This window comes from Palaemon carinicauda, unplaced genomic scaffold (genome assembly GCF_036898095.1).
Source record: "Palaemon carinicauda isolate YSFRI2023 unplaced genomic scaffold, ASM3689809v2 scaffold248, whole genome shotgun sequence".
In the NCBI taxonomy this organism is placed as follows: Eukaryota; Metazoa; Arthropoda; class Malacostraca; order Decapoda; family Palaemonidae; genus Palaemon; species Palaemon carinicauda.
The window spans coordinates 156,275-169,620 of record NW_027170117.1 but is presented as its reverse complement, the minus strand read 5'-3'; the positions used below and the strand labels follow the sequence as shown (position 1 = coordinate 169,620).

At 38.6% G+C, this 13,346-nt stretch overlaps 1 protein-coding gene across 4 annotated transcripts in view; it reads right to left on the bottom strand.

Annotated features, from left to right (window-relative positions):
- Nucleotides 1–2,221: 2,221 nt before the first annotated feature.
- The window catches only part of MRG15 (MORF-related gene 15), an 82,617-nt gene continuing 71,492 nt past the window's right edge, over nt 2,222–13,346 (bottom strand). Inside the window, exons 8-9 of one of the 4 annotated variants that reach the window (XM_068368603.1) lie at nt 9,776–9,881; nt 2,222–4,151 (exon numbers count right to left, since the gene is read on the bottom strand). In XM_068368603.1, the coding sequence (XP_068224704.1) occupies nt 4,067–4,151; nt 9,776–9,881 (191 nt within the window). In that variant the 3' untranslated portion in view covers nt 2,222–4,066. The remainder of the gene's footprint in view (nt 4,152–9,775; nt 9,882–13,346) is intronic. The other 3 variants (XM_068368604.1, XM_068368601.1, XM_068368602.1) reach the window with 3 other exon arrangements.

The window sequence follows — 13,346 nt, the reverse complement described above, 5'->3', positions numbered from 1 at the left end:
CGAGCCATACAACTGATTAACTATTCTTTACAGACAAGTTTTGTATTAAAGTAACTCTTCCATACTCCCAGACGAGGGTAACCTATTTCTCATAATGACCATACATTTAGACAGCATATCCTTTCAGATAAAGGCTCTTCTCTAAGACTAAAGTGCATTGATATTTCCAGGGTCATTAGCCTAAACCAGCCAGATTAGTTTTAGGAACTTCCTATCTTAGTTTAAGTTTCTGAATAGAGGTCGAAGGTTTGCATTACATGTCGGAACAAAAAAAAACATTTAATCTAATTGTATTTTTCCTAACTCCGTCTGCTCCCTCCTTGTCCCAGCCGGTGGACTCAGCGGTGCCTGTAACTTCAGGTTCAGGAAATAACTCCGACTCTCCCGGGTTTGGTGACAGTGGGGAGCAAGTCCTGGTTTTTTTTTTTTTTTCTTTTTCTTCTGGTCCACCTTTTCGAAAATAGGAAACTTAAGCCATTAGAAATTTTGTCATGAAAATCTAACTTCTCCAGTCTGTCTCTTACGGTTGCTGGCACCGTTATAGACGTCTGTCTTTTGTGGTTGCTGGCACGGTTGGAGACATCTGTCTTTTATGGTTGCTGGTACTGTTATAGACGTCCGTCTTTTATTGTTGCTGGCACCGTTATAGACGTCTGTCTACCATGCTTGTGTCACCAGCATAAACTTCTGTCTTTATGGTTGCTGGCACTGTTATAGATGTCTGTCTACCATGGTTGTGGTACCAGTATAAACTTTTGTCTTTTATGGTTGCTGGCACGGTTATGGACGTCTGTCTTTTAAGGTTGCTGGCATCATTATAGACGTCCATCTTTTATGGTTGCTGGCACAGTTATAGACATCGGTCTTTTATGGTGGCTGGGACCATTATAGACATCTGTCTTTTATGGTTGCTGGCACCGTTATAAACGTCTCTTATGGTTGCTGGCACCATTATAGATGTCTGTCTTTTATGGTTGCTGGCACAGTTATAAACGTCTCTTATGGTTGCTGGCACCATTATAGATGTCTGTCTTTTATGGTTGCTGGCACCGTTATAAACGTCTTATGGTTGCTGGCACCATTATAGATGTCTGTCTTTTATGGTTGCTGGCACCGTTATAAACGTCTCTTATGGTTGCTGGCACCATTATAGATGTCTGTCTTTTATGGTTGCTGGCACCGTTATAAACGTCTCTTATGGTTGCTGGCACCATTATAGATGTCTGTCTTTTATGGTTGCTGGCACCGTTATAAACGTCTTATGGTTGCTGGCACCATTATAGATGTCTGTCTTTTATGGTTGCTGGCACCGTTATAAACGTCTCTTATGGTTGCTGGCTCGGTTATAGACATCGGTCTTTAATGGTGGCTGGGACCATTATAGACATCTGTCTTTTATGGTTGCTGGCACCGTTATAGACGTCTGTGTTTTACGGTACACGAGTCGATTTGGTTGTTGCTCTGGTATTAGTCCTAGGGGGAGAAAACCACACATTAACCCCAAATAGGAGTTTTGATGAAGGAAAAAAGATTGGGGAGGTGATATGTGGTCTGCAAGACCTTCCCTCCTCCCTAACCTAGTGTAGGGAAGGGGACATTGAAGTCTCGGTGCAATTTAGGTCTCCCCTTTACCCACCGATTCTGTGCCTGGCATGTTGAAACACTGGGAGACAATATCTCTTTGGTATTTATAGGCCGTTGGGAGACAATATCTCTCTGGTATTCATAGGCCGTTGGGAGACAATATCTCTTTGGTATTTATAGGCCGTTGGGAGACAATATCTCTTTGGTATTTATAGGCCGTTGGGAGACAATATCTCTTTGGTATTTATAGGCCGTTGGGAGACAATATCTCTTTGCTATTTATAGGCCGTATTGGATACCCTTTTTTATTCTTATACTTATGACCATCTCAGTGGGATGTCTACTTGTTATTACATTTGTTTTGTTTGATAACAAATTCATCTGGAAGGGAATTCTCCAGCTTCTTGGTGAATCAACTCAGGAAGTTTTCTTAGCTTCTTAAAGTTGGTAACAATGACAGATTTATGCGCTATTCCTCAACTTGCGTCATATCTGTTGTAGCTCTGCAATTTAAGTACAGATAATTCTTTTATCTCACTACCTTATCAAAAGAAATTATTTTATTTGGTATAAATATAAGCAAACATATCCCAATTTTAAATACAATTAATGACAAAATTCATGAAAAATATATTCAAAACACTTATGTGTGATTTTATTATCCATTTTATTGTAAAAGTTTCATATAAAGATACATCATATAATGTAATACTCATAGAAATGTCCCCTTTTACACTATCGTGGAATTCGGTATTTCAAGGCTAAACAAAAAAAATGCTCGTGCCTAACTATGCCTCGGCAAACTCGTCGTAACTTTCTCGGTGTGCCGTGGCCACTGATGATTCGGTTTTGTGTCGTCACTTCATTGGTTTATCCTTTTGATGTAAAGATCAGTTGCGTTCTTTAGACAACACTTACGGAGAAATTAGTTCTTTAATTTCTATATAAATTCTTAAAAAGAGATTAGTTCTTCAAAATCTATATAAAATCTATGCTTTACATTTTTTTTTTTTTTTTTTTGTGAAAAATCTCTTGACACTTCCATCACCTGCACATTTCATGACGAGAGTAATCATTACTTTTCGCTGGTGTTATCGGCAGCGTTTACCTCCTTAACCCTTTTACCCCCAAAGGACGTACTGGTACGTTTCACAAAAGCCATCCCTTTACCCCCATGGACGTACCGGTACGTCCTTGCAAAAAAATGTTATAAATTTTTTTTTTTTCATATTTTTGATAATTTTTTGAGAAAATTCAGGCATTTTTCAAGAGAATGTGACCAACATGACCTCTCTATGACAAAAATTAAGGCTGTTAGAACAATTTTAAAAAAATATACTGCAAAATGTGCTGGGAAAAAAATAACCCCCGGGGGGGTTAAGGGTTGGAAATTTCCAAATAGCCTGGGGGTAAAAGGGTTAACGTGAAATCCAAGATAAGTGACGAATCACATACAATCAAAACCCCATTACGTAGCGTACCTTTACAACCACGCCGACCAAATCATTCGCCCTTCAGGCCTTCAGGGATATTACTCTCAGGCCATTGTTAACCTAATACATAACTAGTCCCAATGTTAAGAGTACCGCCGATACAAACCACGTCACGTACTTGTTAAAAACAGCGTACGGGATGCCACCTTCGACTCCGGCCGACATTTCTCTAGCTCCTAAAAACAACACTGACTGAAACATCAAGTTCCTAGATATACGATTAAAAAATATGATACACTATCACAGCAGAGAAGTCACAGGAAAAATAAAAAAAAAAAGGAAAATTTCTTGGAAAAATAATGATGTCTGCTCTTACAGATTTCATTTTCACAGTTCTAAATAAATACATTTCAGTCAAATGACCTTACGGTGCTCAAACCACAAACGTGTATTCTCTCGGCATTTAAAAGATTGAATTGGAAATAAATAGTTTAGTAATAGTACATGATGATGACTTTAGTGACATAAAATAGTGTATTTATAAAATGCTAATATCAGCAAAGTTTCAAAAAAATATATCCCTTTAAAGAGTATAAAACTTAGAACAGAGAACTTAAATTTGCTCGTCTTACAATAAAAAAAAAGGTTTACGCCAAGAACTTACTCGAGTCAGATATGGAAAACGTACGTCTTGGCAATGAAAAAAAAAAAATATGAAAAAATGAAACGTCTCCTTTTCATAACGCAAACTGGTTTTGGCGGCCACTCGTGACCGCGTCGTTTAAAATGGTAATGGCCCAAGACTTGCGGTTTAGAACACCTACTAAACTATTGAGCATCTTTCTCCTTCCTCGGGAATCGATCGTCACTCACGACACGATACTTGGAACAAACCATTCAATCATTTAAACACAGACATGACTTCCTTCATATTCCTCAGTTGAAACGGAAATCCCGGGATAAAGTTCCGGGAAGTCACGGTATAATCGTCATCGTTCCGTCGCTATTAACGGTAATGGAGGCTCCGCCTCCATCACGATCGCTCAATATTACAAAGCCCGGCGATGGTACTCGGGCGGGGCGACGCCGTAGTCTTGGATGGTGTAGTAGGTTTCCATATTCTTCACTGTGAATCTGGAAAATAAAGTATTTATTAATGTCATCATTTGATCCATCCATATACCAAGGCACTTCCCCCAATTTTGGGGGGTAGCCGACACCAACAATGAAACAAAACAAAAAAGGGGACCTCTACTCTATCATCATTTGATAAAATAGAAAAATTACATCTTGATTTAAATACAATTAGTAGAAAAAATTTAGATTTAGAATTCATTATTAATTTTTTTAATTTGTTCATAACATCTACATAGAAAAATGCTACCATTGCTGCTGTTAATCTTATCCAAACAAACCCCAGCTTCAGACTACGAGGGAAGGATTGGATCTTTTGCCCATAAAACGGGGAACTGGGCCTCCATTCTTTATGTCTCATGTAAGTATTGTACACTGTACGAGATATTTAACGTGTACTTTTTGTTACGTACTATACACTACAGTAGTAAGACCAGTATTATTGTGTGGTTCGGAAACATGGGCTGTAAGGTGAATAAATTAAACAATAGATTGAGAGAAGAGAGAATGCTGATGTGGATTATGGAAATATCACTGCTTGAAAAATTACAGAGGGATAAAGAGTGTCACGACTGAGATGGTGCGGACACGTGTTGAGAATGGATTATAAATAGGGAGTGAGGAGGGCTTGGGAGGATCCTGTTAGAGGGATAAGATCAAGCGGGAGGCAAAGAATTAGATGCCGAGATAAGGGGAAGGATGATATGGAGAACAACGGTTTGGAAGAGGATGCCTTTGATAGGAAGCAATGGAGAGGACGCATCCGGCAACCGACCCCTTAGTGTAGGGATAACAGTGGGAAAGAAGAATTCATAATGTCCACGGAAGAAAATGCGGAACTTTAAAAACTGCAAGTATCAAGTCACACTAGACAGTAATGGGTGTGAATAACTTTATTAATTTGCCCCAGATTACAGTTATGTTTAAATGATAAAGTAACTAATTGTGAAATATTAACATCATCTACAAATGTATACTGTACAAACCAATGAATAGACAATAAATACAGTTAAATTGACCAATTTTGTCTCACTAGAACATATAAACCTATAAAACTCAAGTACTATACTTTAGAATGTACCAACATGTAAAAAATTATATCTGAAAATGAAAATGGCAAAGCTACTGGGAATTATTTTTTTTCTTTGTCAGAAATTAAGTCCTTATAAACTTGTTATACAGATGAATACTTTTTTTATAACAAACTCATCAATCATATTGTTCCTGCATTCACAGTCTCAAATGCCCCGAGACGAGATGCATCTTGTATTTCAAATATTGTTGATTAACTCTCCGGTGGTCTCGGTTATGAGAAAATCACTGTAGTGTGTCAACTACTATACTAAAGGTTTGTATAGCTAAGAAAACTAACAAAATTACTTTTAAAATTTGTGATATCACCCTGCCTTTCTACGAGCACAACTAAACGGAAAGCGACAGTGGTGTTTTAATTGTCCTTCTCAATCGAGTTATGTCTCACAAAAGGGTCAATGATGACAGCATCCAACAGCTGGTTAATTATGCTGATGTTTTGAGACATAAATAACAGAGGAACAAAGATATGAATGTTTTTTTATATAGCCACATGAACGGATGATATACCAAGTGGCTCGTCACATCCTGAGAGGGTTAAGCATGAACCCATTATCAAGCATTAACTACACATTCTCTCAGAGAATGTGTAGTAGGTTGTATGGGAAACAGAAAGCAGGTGGGGGGCACTTCCACCAATCACAGTAAAGATACAAGGATGTGGAAGGGGGAACCTGTGAGGTTGGAGCTTGGAGGAAAAATGACTGGAGATGCCCTGACCCGGATTAAGGGAAGCCAGGTTTTTACCCTTCGAACTGTCAGTTCATGATCCTTCAAGTTAATCTCTGTCACAGTATTGGAATTTGTAGTCAGTTCTATTCAGACCTTTGTTTAGAGACGGTAACCCTTATTATGCTTTCATTAGCGATGGCTCCTTCCTATGCTGCTCTTGGTTGTACGAAAAATATAAGTTGCCTGCCTTTTGGCAAAGTCAGTAACAACAGTTGTGAGATTATCACAAGCTGTGTTCAATGTCATCCAAAGACGGCTATAAAGGTCAACGACTTTACTGTAGTTCATTATTCCAAGGAGTTTGTAACTGATTCACCAATAAGTTGAGCAACAAGTTTAACATTATTTTTTTTTTTTTTAATAAAGTATTACAGGAAGGGACCAACGCTAATAAAATAGCACAAGTAAATAGTTATCAGCTAAAAATAAAGGTCTGAGTAAAACAGACTTAAGTACCAGTACGCTGTCGGAGGATTAACTTGGGATTGAGATTTGACAGTTTGAAGGGGTGAATCTGGCCAAACCCTGCCCTCACGGGTTCAGGAAAGAATTCTGAGTCAGGGCATCTCCAGTAGTATTAATCCTCCTAGGGTTGGAGCCACCCCACCAATCACAATACTGTACCAGAATCGTTGATCTGGCTCCTATCATGGCTCCTATATAGATAGGAGCCAGATGAACAAAATCGAGACGCCCAGCTTTTTTGTAATGGTAAAATGGATCCAATAAAACATGTGGATTAATCAGAGGATAATTTAGATTTATAAATTTGGTTCAGTGTTCAAGTCTGTGAAGTCATTCACATGCTATTTCTTAACCCTTTTACCCCCAGGCTCTTTGGAAATTTCCAACCCTTAACCCCCAGGGGGTTATTTTTTCCCAGCACATTTTGCAGTATATTTTTTTTAAATTGCTCTAATAGCCTTAATTTTTGTCATAGAGAGGTCAGGTTGGTCTCATTCTCTTGGAAAGTGCCTGAATTTTCTCAAAAAAATATAAAAAATATGAAAAAAATAATTTTATAGCATCTTTTTGCAAGGACGTACCCGTACGTCCATGGGGGTAAAGGGATGGCTTTTGTGAAACGTACCAGTACGTCCTTTGGAGGTAAAAGGGTTAATAAACACTTCCAACCTCATATGACTACCATAATTAAAAATGAAATTAGGTTGCTTCCCACATAACTTAACGGACAAAAAGAGAAACTGATAAAAAACTTCAGGCCGGTGAGAGAGCGGTGAGAAAGTCTGCGCAGCTCGAGAGCCAGAATCAGAATGGGGGCTCTGAGCGCTGTCAGACCAAGACTACAAGTGGATACTAGGTGGTGGCCGGCTAAACCTCGATAACTCATTGGCCGTTACCGACTGTCGCCAGGATCTACCCCACCTTTTAAGATTTTCCCTTCTCCATCCAGGTAAGTCTCGCATAGGGGTCAGCTGACTGAAGCCACAGCAAATAGCTGATCGATCTTCCACAGGCAATACCGAGACAGATACATATAGTGATATTTGGCTGCAACAGTTACCAACAGTCGTCGTCGGCGCCCACTCGTGTCCAAGTATTGGGTTCTGTCGTTAGCCATCAGCCTCCTAGCTATGGGGTGGGTGCTTATACAAACGACAGAATGCCAGTAGCTGGGTATATTGTTTTGGGTGGTCGTGGCTTTGCAACGGCCACGCACACACACTTAGCCCACACCGTTTTCACCGCGGCTCAAGACATATGAGACAGGCGGCTTCTCCGATGTTGGTTGCATCGGGCTGCCGGGTTCTTGTTATGTCAAGGCCCGCCTTGTTGCCTGTCCGACAGGCATTGCCCTCTTCCGCCGGTGCTGGGAAGCTCCGCCGTTGGGGTCTTGTTTGGTTTGATTTTGGAGTTTTCCTTCTCCTAGCCTTTGCCTATCTTAAATAAAGGAGAAGGCCTATAGGGGGGTCCAGTCTTGGTTTGGTCTCTCAGAACTGGCCTTAGCGGTATGGTTGAGCCTGCCAGGGTGGATAAACTACCCCACCGCCATTGCCCAGCCCATCATTGAGACACTCAAGCCCCTCTACTGCAGCAAAGTGTTGGACCAACAGTCATGTATAAAGAAGCACCATCATTGTAACTAGTGGGGGTCACTGTTGGCATATTTCAAGGTCTTTCCAGTGTCCCTCTATTTCTTTCTGGTACCTTTTCTTTCATCTTGCCATCCCATTGTTTTCCAACTTTGATTTCCCAGTGCAATTGCATCGATCGTTAGCTTGTTAGCCCCCTACACCAGGCTACAACTGTATGCCTCTAATTCCACACGTCATCAAAATAATTGCAAACATGGATGACTAACCTTTGCATCTCCCTCCCCCCTCGAAATGAAAGATGTTGAATATCATCATCAGCAGTAGCAGATTTCCATCCAACAGAATCTGTATGTATTGCTGGGTGATGTCAAATCAGTAGTTATTCAAAAACATTCAAGTGATATAGAGAAACTATTGGGTTTTACCATGCAGCAACACTGTATATTCCATACTCATCGATATACAGGCAGCCAATAAATTTATTCGTCCTTTAGATTATTTTCATAATGCTTTGTAGCAATATGTGTGAGCACTGAATTTCATAACTACAGGAACTTCCATAATTAATCATATTTTCAAAGTGCAGTGTGGTCTCCTAGGACTTTCCTGTAAAAGGCTAGAACAGGGAATCCAATGTAATAATAATACCAAAGAAATATCGATTCGCCTTCTCAAGGACCAGCGTATAACCTTACAAGGCACAGATTCGGTGTGTATATAAGACCTCGCAAGTTCAAGCTAATTTGAACTTGCCACAATAGTTAACCCTTTTACCCCCAGGCTCTTTGGAAATTTCCAACCCTTAACCCCCAAGGGGTTATTTTTTTCCCAGCTCATTTTGCAGTATATTTTTTTTTTTTAATTGCTCTAACAGTCTTAATTTTTGTCATAGAGAGGTCAGGTTGGTCTCATTCTCTTGGAAAATGCCTGAATGTTTTAAAAAAATTATCAAAAATATGAAAAAAAAAAAATATATAATAGCATTTTTTTGCAAGGACGTACCGGTACGTCCATGGGGGGTAAAGGGATGGGTTTTGTGAAAAGTACCAGTACGTCCTTTGGGGGTAAAAGGGGTTAAAAGTTATCAGCTATGAGTGATGTCATACAGTACACAGCGGTCCCAGAAAGGAACCATCGTACCAGTCCTTGCCGGCATAGCTAGGTCACAACAACACCCCCAACAACCATTATTTCTTTCCGTACTTCTTCCAGGAACTTTTAACCCTTTTACCCCCAAAAGGACGTACTGGTACGTTTCACAAAAGCCATCCCTTTACCCCCATGGACGTACCGGTACGTCCTTGCAAAATAATGCCATGAAATTTTTTTTTTCATAATTCTAATAATTTTTTTGAGAAAATTCAGGCATTTTCCAAGAGAATGAGACCAACCTGACCTCTCTATGATGAAAATTAAGTCTGTTAGAGCAATTTAAAAAAAATATACTGCAAAATGTGCTGGGGAAAAAATAACCCCTTGGGGGTTAAGGGTTGGAAAATTCCAAATAGCCCGGGGGTAAAAGGGTTAACTATTGTGGCAAGTTCAAATTAGCCTGAACTTGCGAGGTCTCTCGTATACACACCGAATCATTGCCTTCCCCTTCTCAAGGACCCCTCATAGAAAATGGGTTTAGGGTAAACTACACAAAACTCTGGTCGGATGGGAGGAGAACCCAGATACTCCTAAGAAAGTAGTTCGAGGTAAGTACTTCGTGTTGGAACAAATAACTTTGGAGAGACTCACCTCAAAAAATCCTGCAGATGAAAATTCAACAACGCCACGCTTTTCGAGTCCAGCTGCGTGTAGGCTAGCATCTGACCCAGTCTCACTGGAAGGAAAAGTTGGGACACTGTATAGCGACCTAATTGGTCCTATTGCCTATAATTATACGACCAATTTAATAGTTTCTAATTAATTATATAATTTCATGAAATGACTAACTCAATAATAAGTACTGAACCTACAAGCTTGTGAGCTGGTAAAACCAAAGCCTTGGAAAATATAGGAACAATACATTATTATTATTATAATATTTATCATTATTATTATTATTATTATTATAATAATAATAATTATTATTATTATTATTATTATTACTAAGCTAAGCTACTACACTAGTTATAACAGGAAACTATAAGCCCAAGGGCTCCAACATGGAAAAATAGCCCAGCAAAGAAGAGAAATAAGTAAACTATATAAGTAATAAATAATGAATATAAAAATTCTTAAGCCAACACTGTAACAATATTAAAATAAATATATCATTATTATTATTATTATTATTATTACTAACTAAGCTACTGCACTAGTTATAACAGGAAACTATAAGCCCAAGGGCTCCAACATGGAAAAATAGCCCAGCAAAGAAGAGAAATAAGTAAACTATATAAGTAATAAATAATGAATATAAAAATTCTTAAGCCAACACTGTAACAATATTAAAATAAATATATCATTATTATTATTATTATTATTATTATTATTATTATTATTATTACTAGTTAAGCTACAACCCTAGTTATAACAGGAAGCTATAAGCCCAAGGGCTCCAACAGGAAAAATCCCAGTGAGGAAAGGAAATATATGAGGTGTAATGAATAATATAAATTATTTATTGTTTAATTTGTTCTCTTCATTTATTTATTTCCTTATTTCCTTTCCTCACTGGGCTATTTTTCGCTGTTGGTGCCCCTGGGCTTATAGCATCTTGCTTTTCCAACTAGGGTTGTAGCTTGGATAGTAATAATAATAATAATAATAATAATTAATCAACTGACAGAAGTTAAACTATTATGAAAGAGGCAATCAATATTATTGCGCACGTATCGAGACTTTTAAAGACTTGTGGTTAAAGCTATATCTTAAAAGCCATTTACAAACTTCTATCTCTAAATCCATCCATATACCAAAGGCACTTCCCCCAATTTTGGGGGGTAGCCGACATCAACAAAGAAACAAAACAAAAAGGGGACCTCTACTCTCTACGTTCCTCCCAGCCTAACAAGGGACTCAACCGAGTTCAGCTGGTACTGCTAGGGTGTCACAGCCCACCCTCCCACATTATCCACCACAGATGAAGCTTCATAATACTGAATCCCCTACTGCTGCTACCTCCGCGGTCATCTAAGGCACCGGAGGAAGCAGCAGGGCCTACCGGAACTGCGTCACAATCGCTCGCCATTCATTCCTATTTCTAGCACGCTCTCTTGCCTCTCTCACATCTATCCTCCTATCACCCAAAGCTTTCTTCACACCATCCATCCACCCAAACCTTGGCCTTCCTCTTGTACTTCTCCCATCAACTCTTGCATTCATCACCTTCTTTAGCAGACAGCCATTTTCCATTCTCTCAACATGGCCAAACCACCTCAACACATTCATATCCACTCTAGCCGCTAACTCATTTCTTACACCCGTTCTCACCCTCACCACTTCGTTCCTATCTCTAAATCACAGCCACATATTGGACCAATTCTCCGCCAGTAGAAAATTAGAGTCAAAGCCTTATAAAAGTATGAATGTAAAATGCATATCTACACCTAAAATTATTTCTTATTCATCACCTTAAAAAGAAGAAACTTAATTTTAGAAGTTCAAACTTGGTGCTATAAAATTTTTGTTGTTGACGTAAGTTGATTTGAAATACAGTAGCTATCTCGTTTCTTTTCCATTGCTTTCTTTTTTTACATAGTTCATTATTTTCCTTGGAGCCTTTGTAGGGTGACGGCCAGATCCCGTAGAAAACGGGAATATTCTGAACTGTGGCCGTCATTCTAAAAACGATTTTGGCGGGAGAAGCTAACTTAAAAAACCCACCTAACCTATGCTAAAAGCCGTGTCCTTACCCAGGGGGGCTGCGCCCCCCCGGACCCCCCCTTACACAACATATTTAAGATCCGTAGACCATCTCCAAACGTTTTTATTCTATACAAGATAACAGTCGGAGCGATAATAAACAAATTAGGACGCTTGGCCGTAGCGCTACAAACTACCCTCTTCCTTTTTTATAATGGGCTATATTCATTACTTTGGGCCCTTGGGACTGTAGCATTCTGGGTTACCTATTAGGGTTGTAGCTTGGCTTGCAATAATAATAATAATGATATTATCTTGTACCAAATATTTAGCAAACAGCATTTATCTTATTATTATTACTGGTCAAGCTACAACCCTAGATAGAAATGCAGGATGCTATAAGACCTAAATGGGCTCCCCAACAGGGAAAAATAGCCCAGTGAGGAAAGGAAACAGATAGAATAGTGTGCCCGAGCGTACCCTCAAGCAAGAGAACTCTACCCCAAGACAGTGGAAGACCATGGTACAAAAGCTATGGCACCACCCAAGACTAGAGAACAATGTTTTGATTTTGGAGTGTCCTTCTCCTTGAAGAGCTACTTACCATAGCTAAAGTCTCTATTCTACCCTTACCAAGAGGAAAGTAGCCACTGAACAATTAACCCTTTAACCCCCAGGCTATTTGGAAATTTCCAACCCTTAACCCCCAGGGGGTTATTTTTTTCCCAGCACATTTTTTAGTATATTTTTTTTTAATTGCTCTAACAGGCTTAATTTTTGTCATAGAGAGGTCAGGTTGGTCTCATTCTCTTGGACAATGCCTGAATTTTCTCAAAAAATTATCAAAAATATGAGAAATTTTTTTTTAGAGCATTTTTTTGCAAGGACGTACCGGTACGTCCATGGGGGTAAAGGGATGAGTTTTGTGAAGCGTACCAGTACGTCCTTTGGGGGTAAAAGGGTTAATAGTTCTTGATACATAATTCCCAATATATTATTAGAAGTAACAAAAACTACTTTCCTGATATTGACTCAAAAGACAAAAATAATATTTTACTGGTACTTTTTTTTATTAAATAGTGCATCATATTTTTTCCTACCATGTATTAATTTCAAGTTTTTTTTTTAGTTTAAATTCTTCAGAGGTCTTGATCAATTTTATACTTCATAATATACTACGTGAATGATATGTCTCTGTAGTATATATATGATATATTTATTTTAACGTTGTTATAATCTTAAAATATTTTATATTAATTATTCATTACTTATGTAGTTTATTTATTTTCTTTCCTCACAGGGCTATTTTTTCCCTGTTGGAGCCCTTGGGGTTATAGCATCTTGCTTTTCCAGCTAGGGTTGTAGCTTAGCTAGTAATAATACTAATAATAAGTAATTATTAATCTCAAACGATAAAAAAAAGTCCTTAAAATCCCAACAAACTTAGGAGACGGATTCAAGCAGCAATGAATTAAATTGAGACGGAGAAGTCAATGGGGCGGATGTTAAATCTGACTAC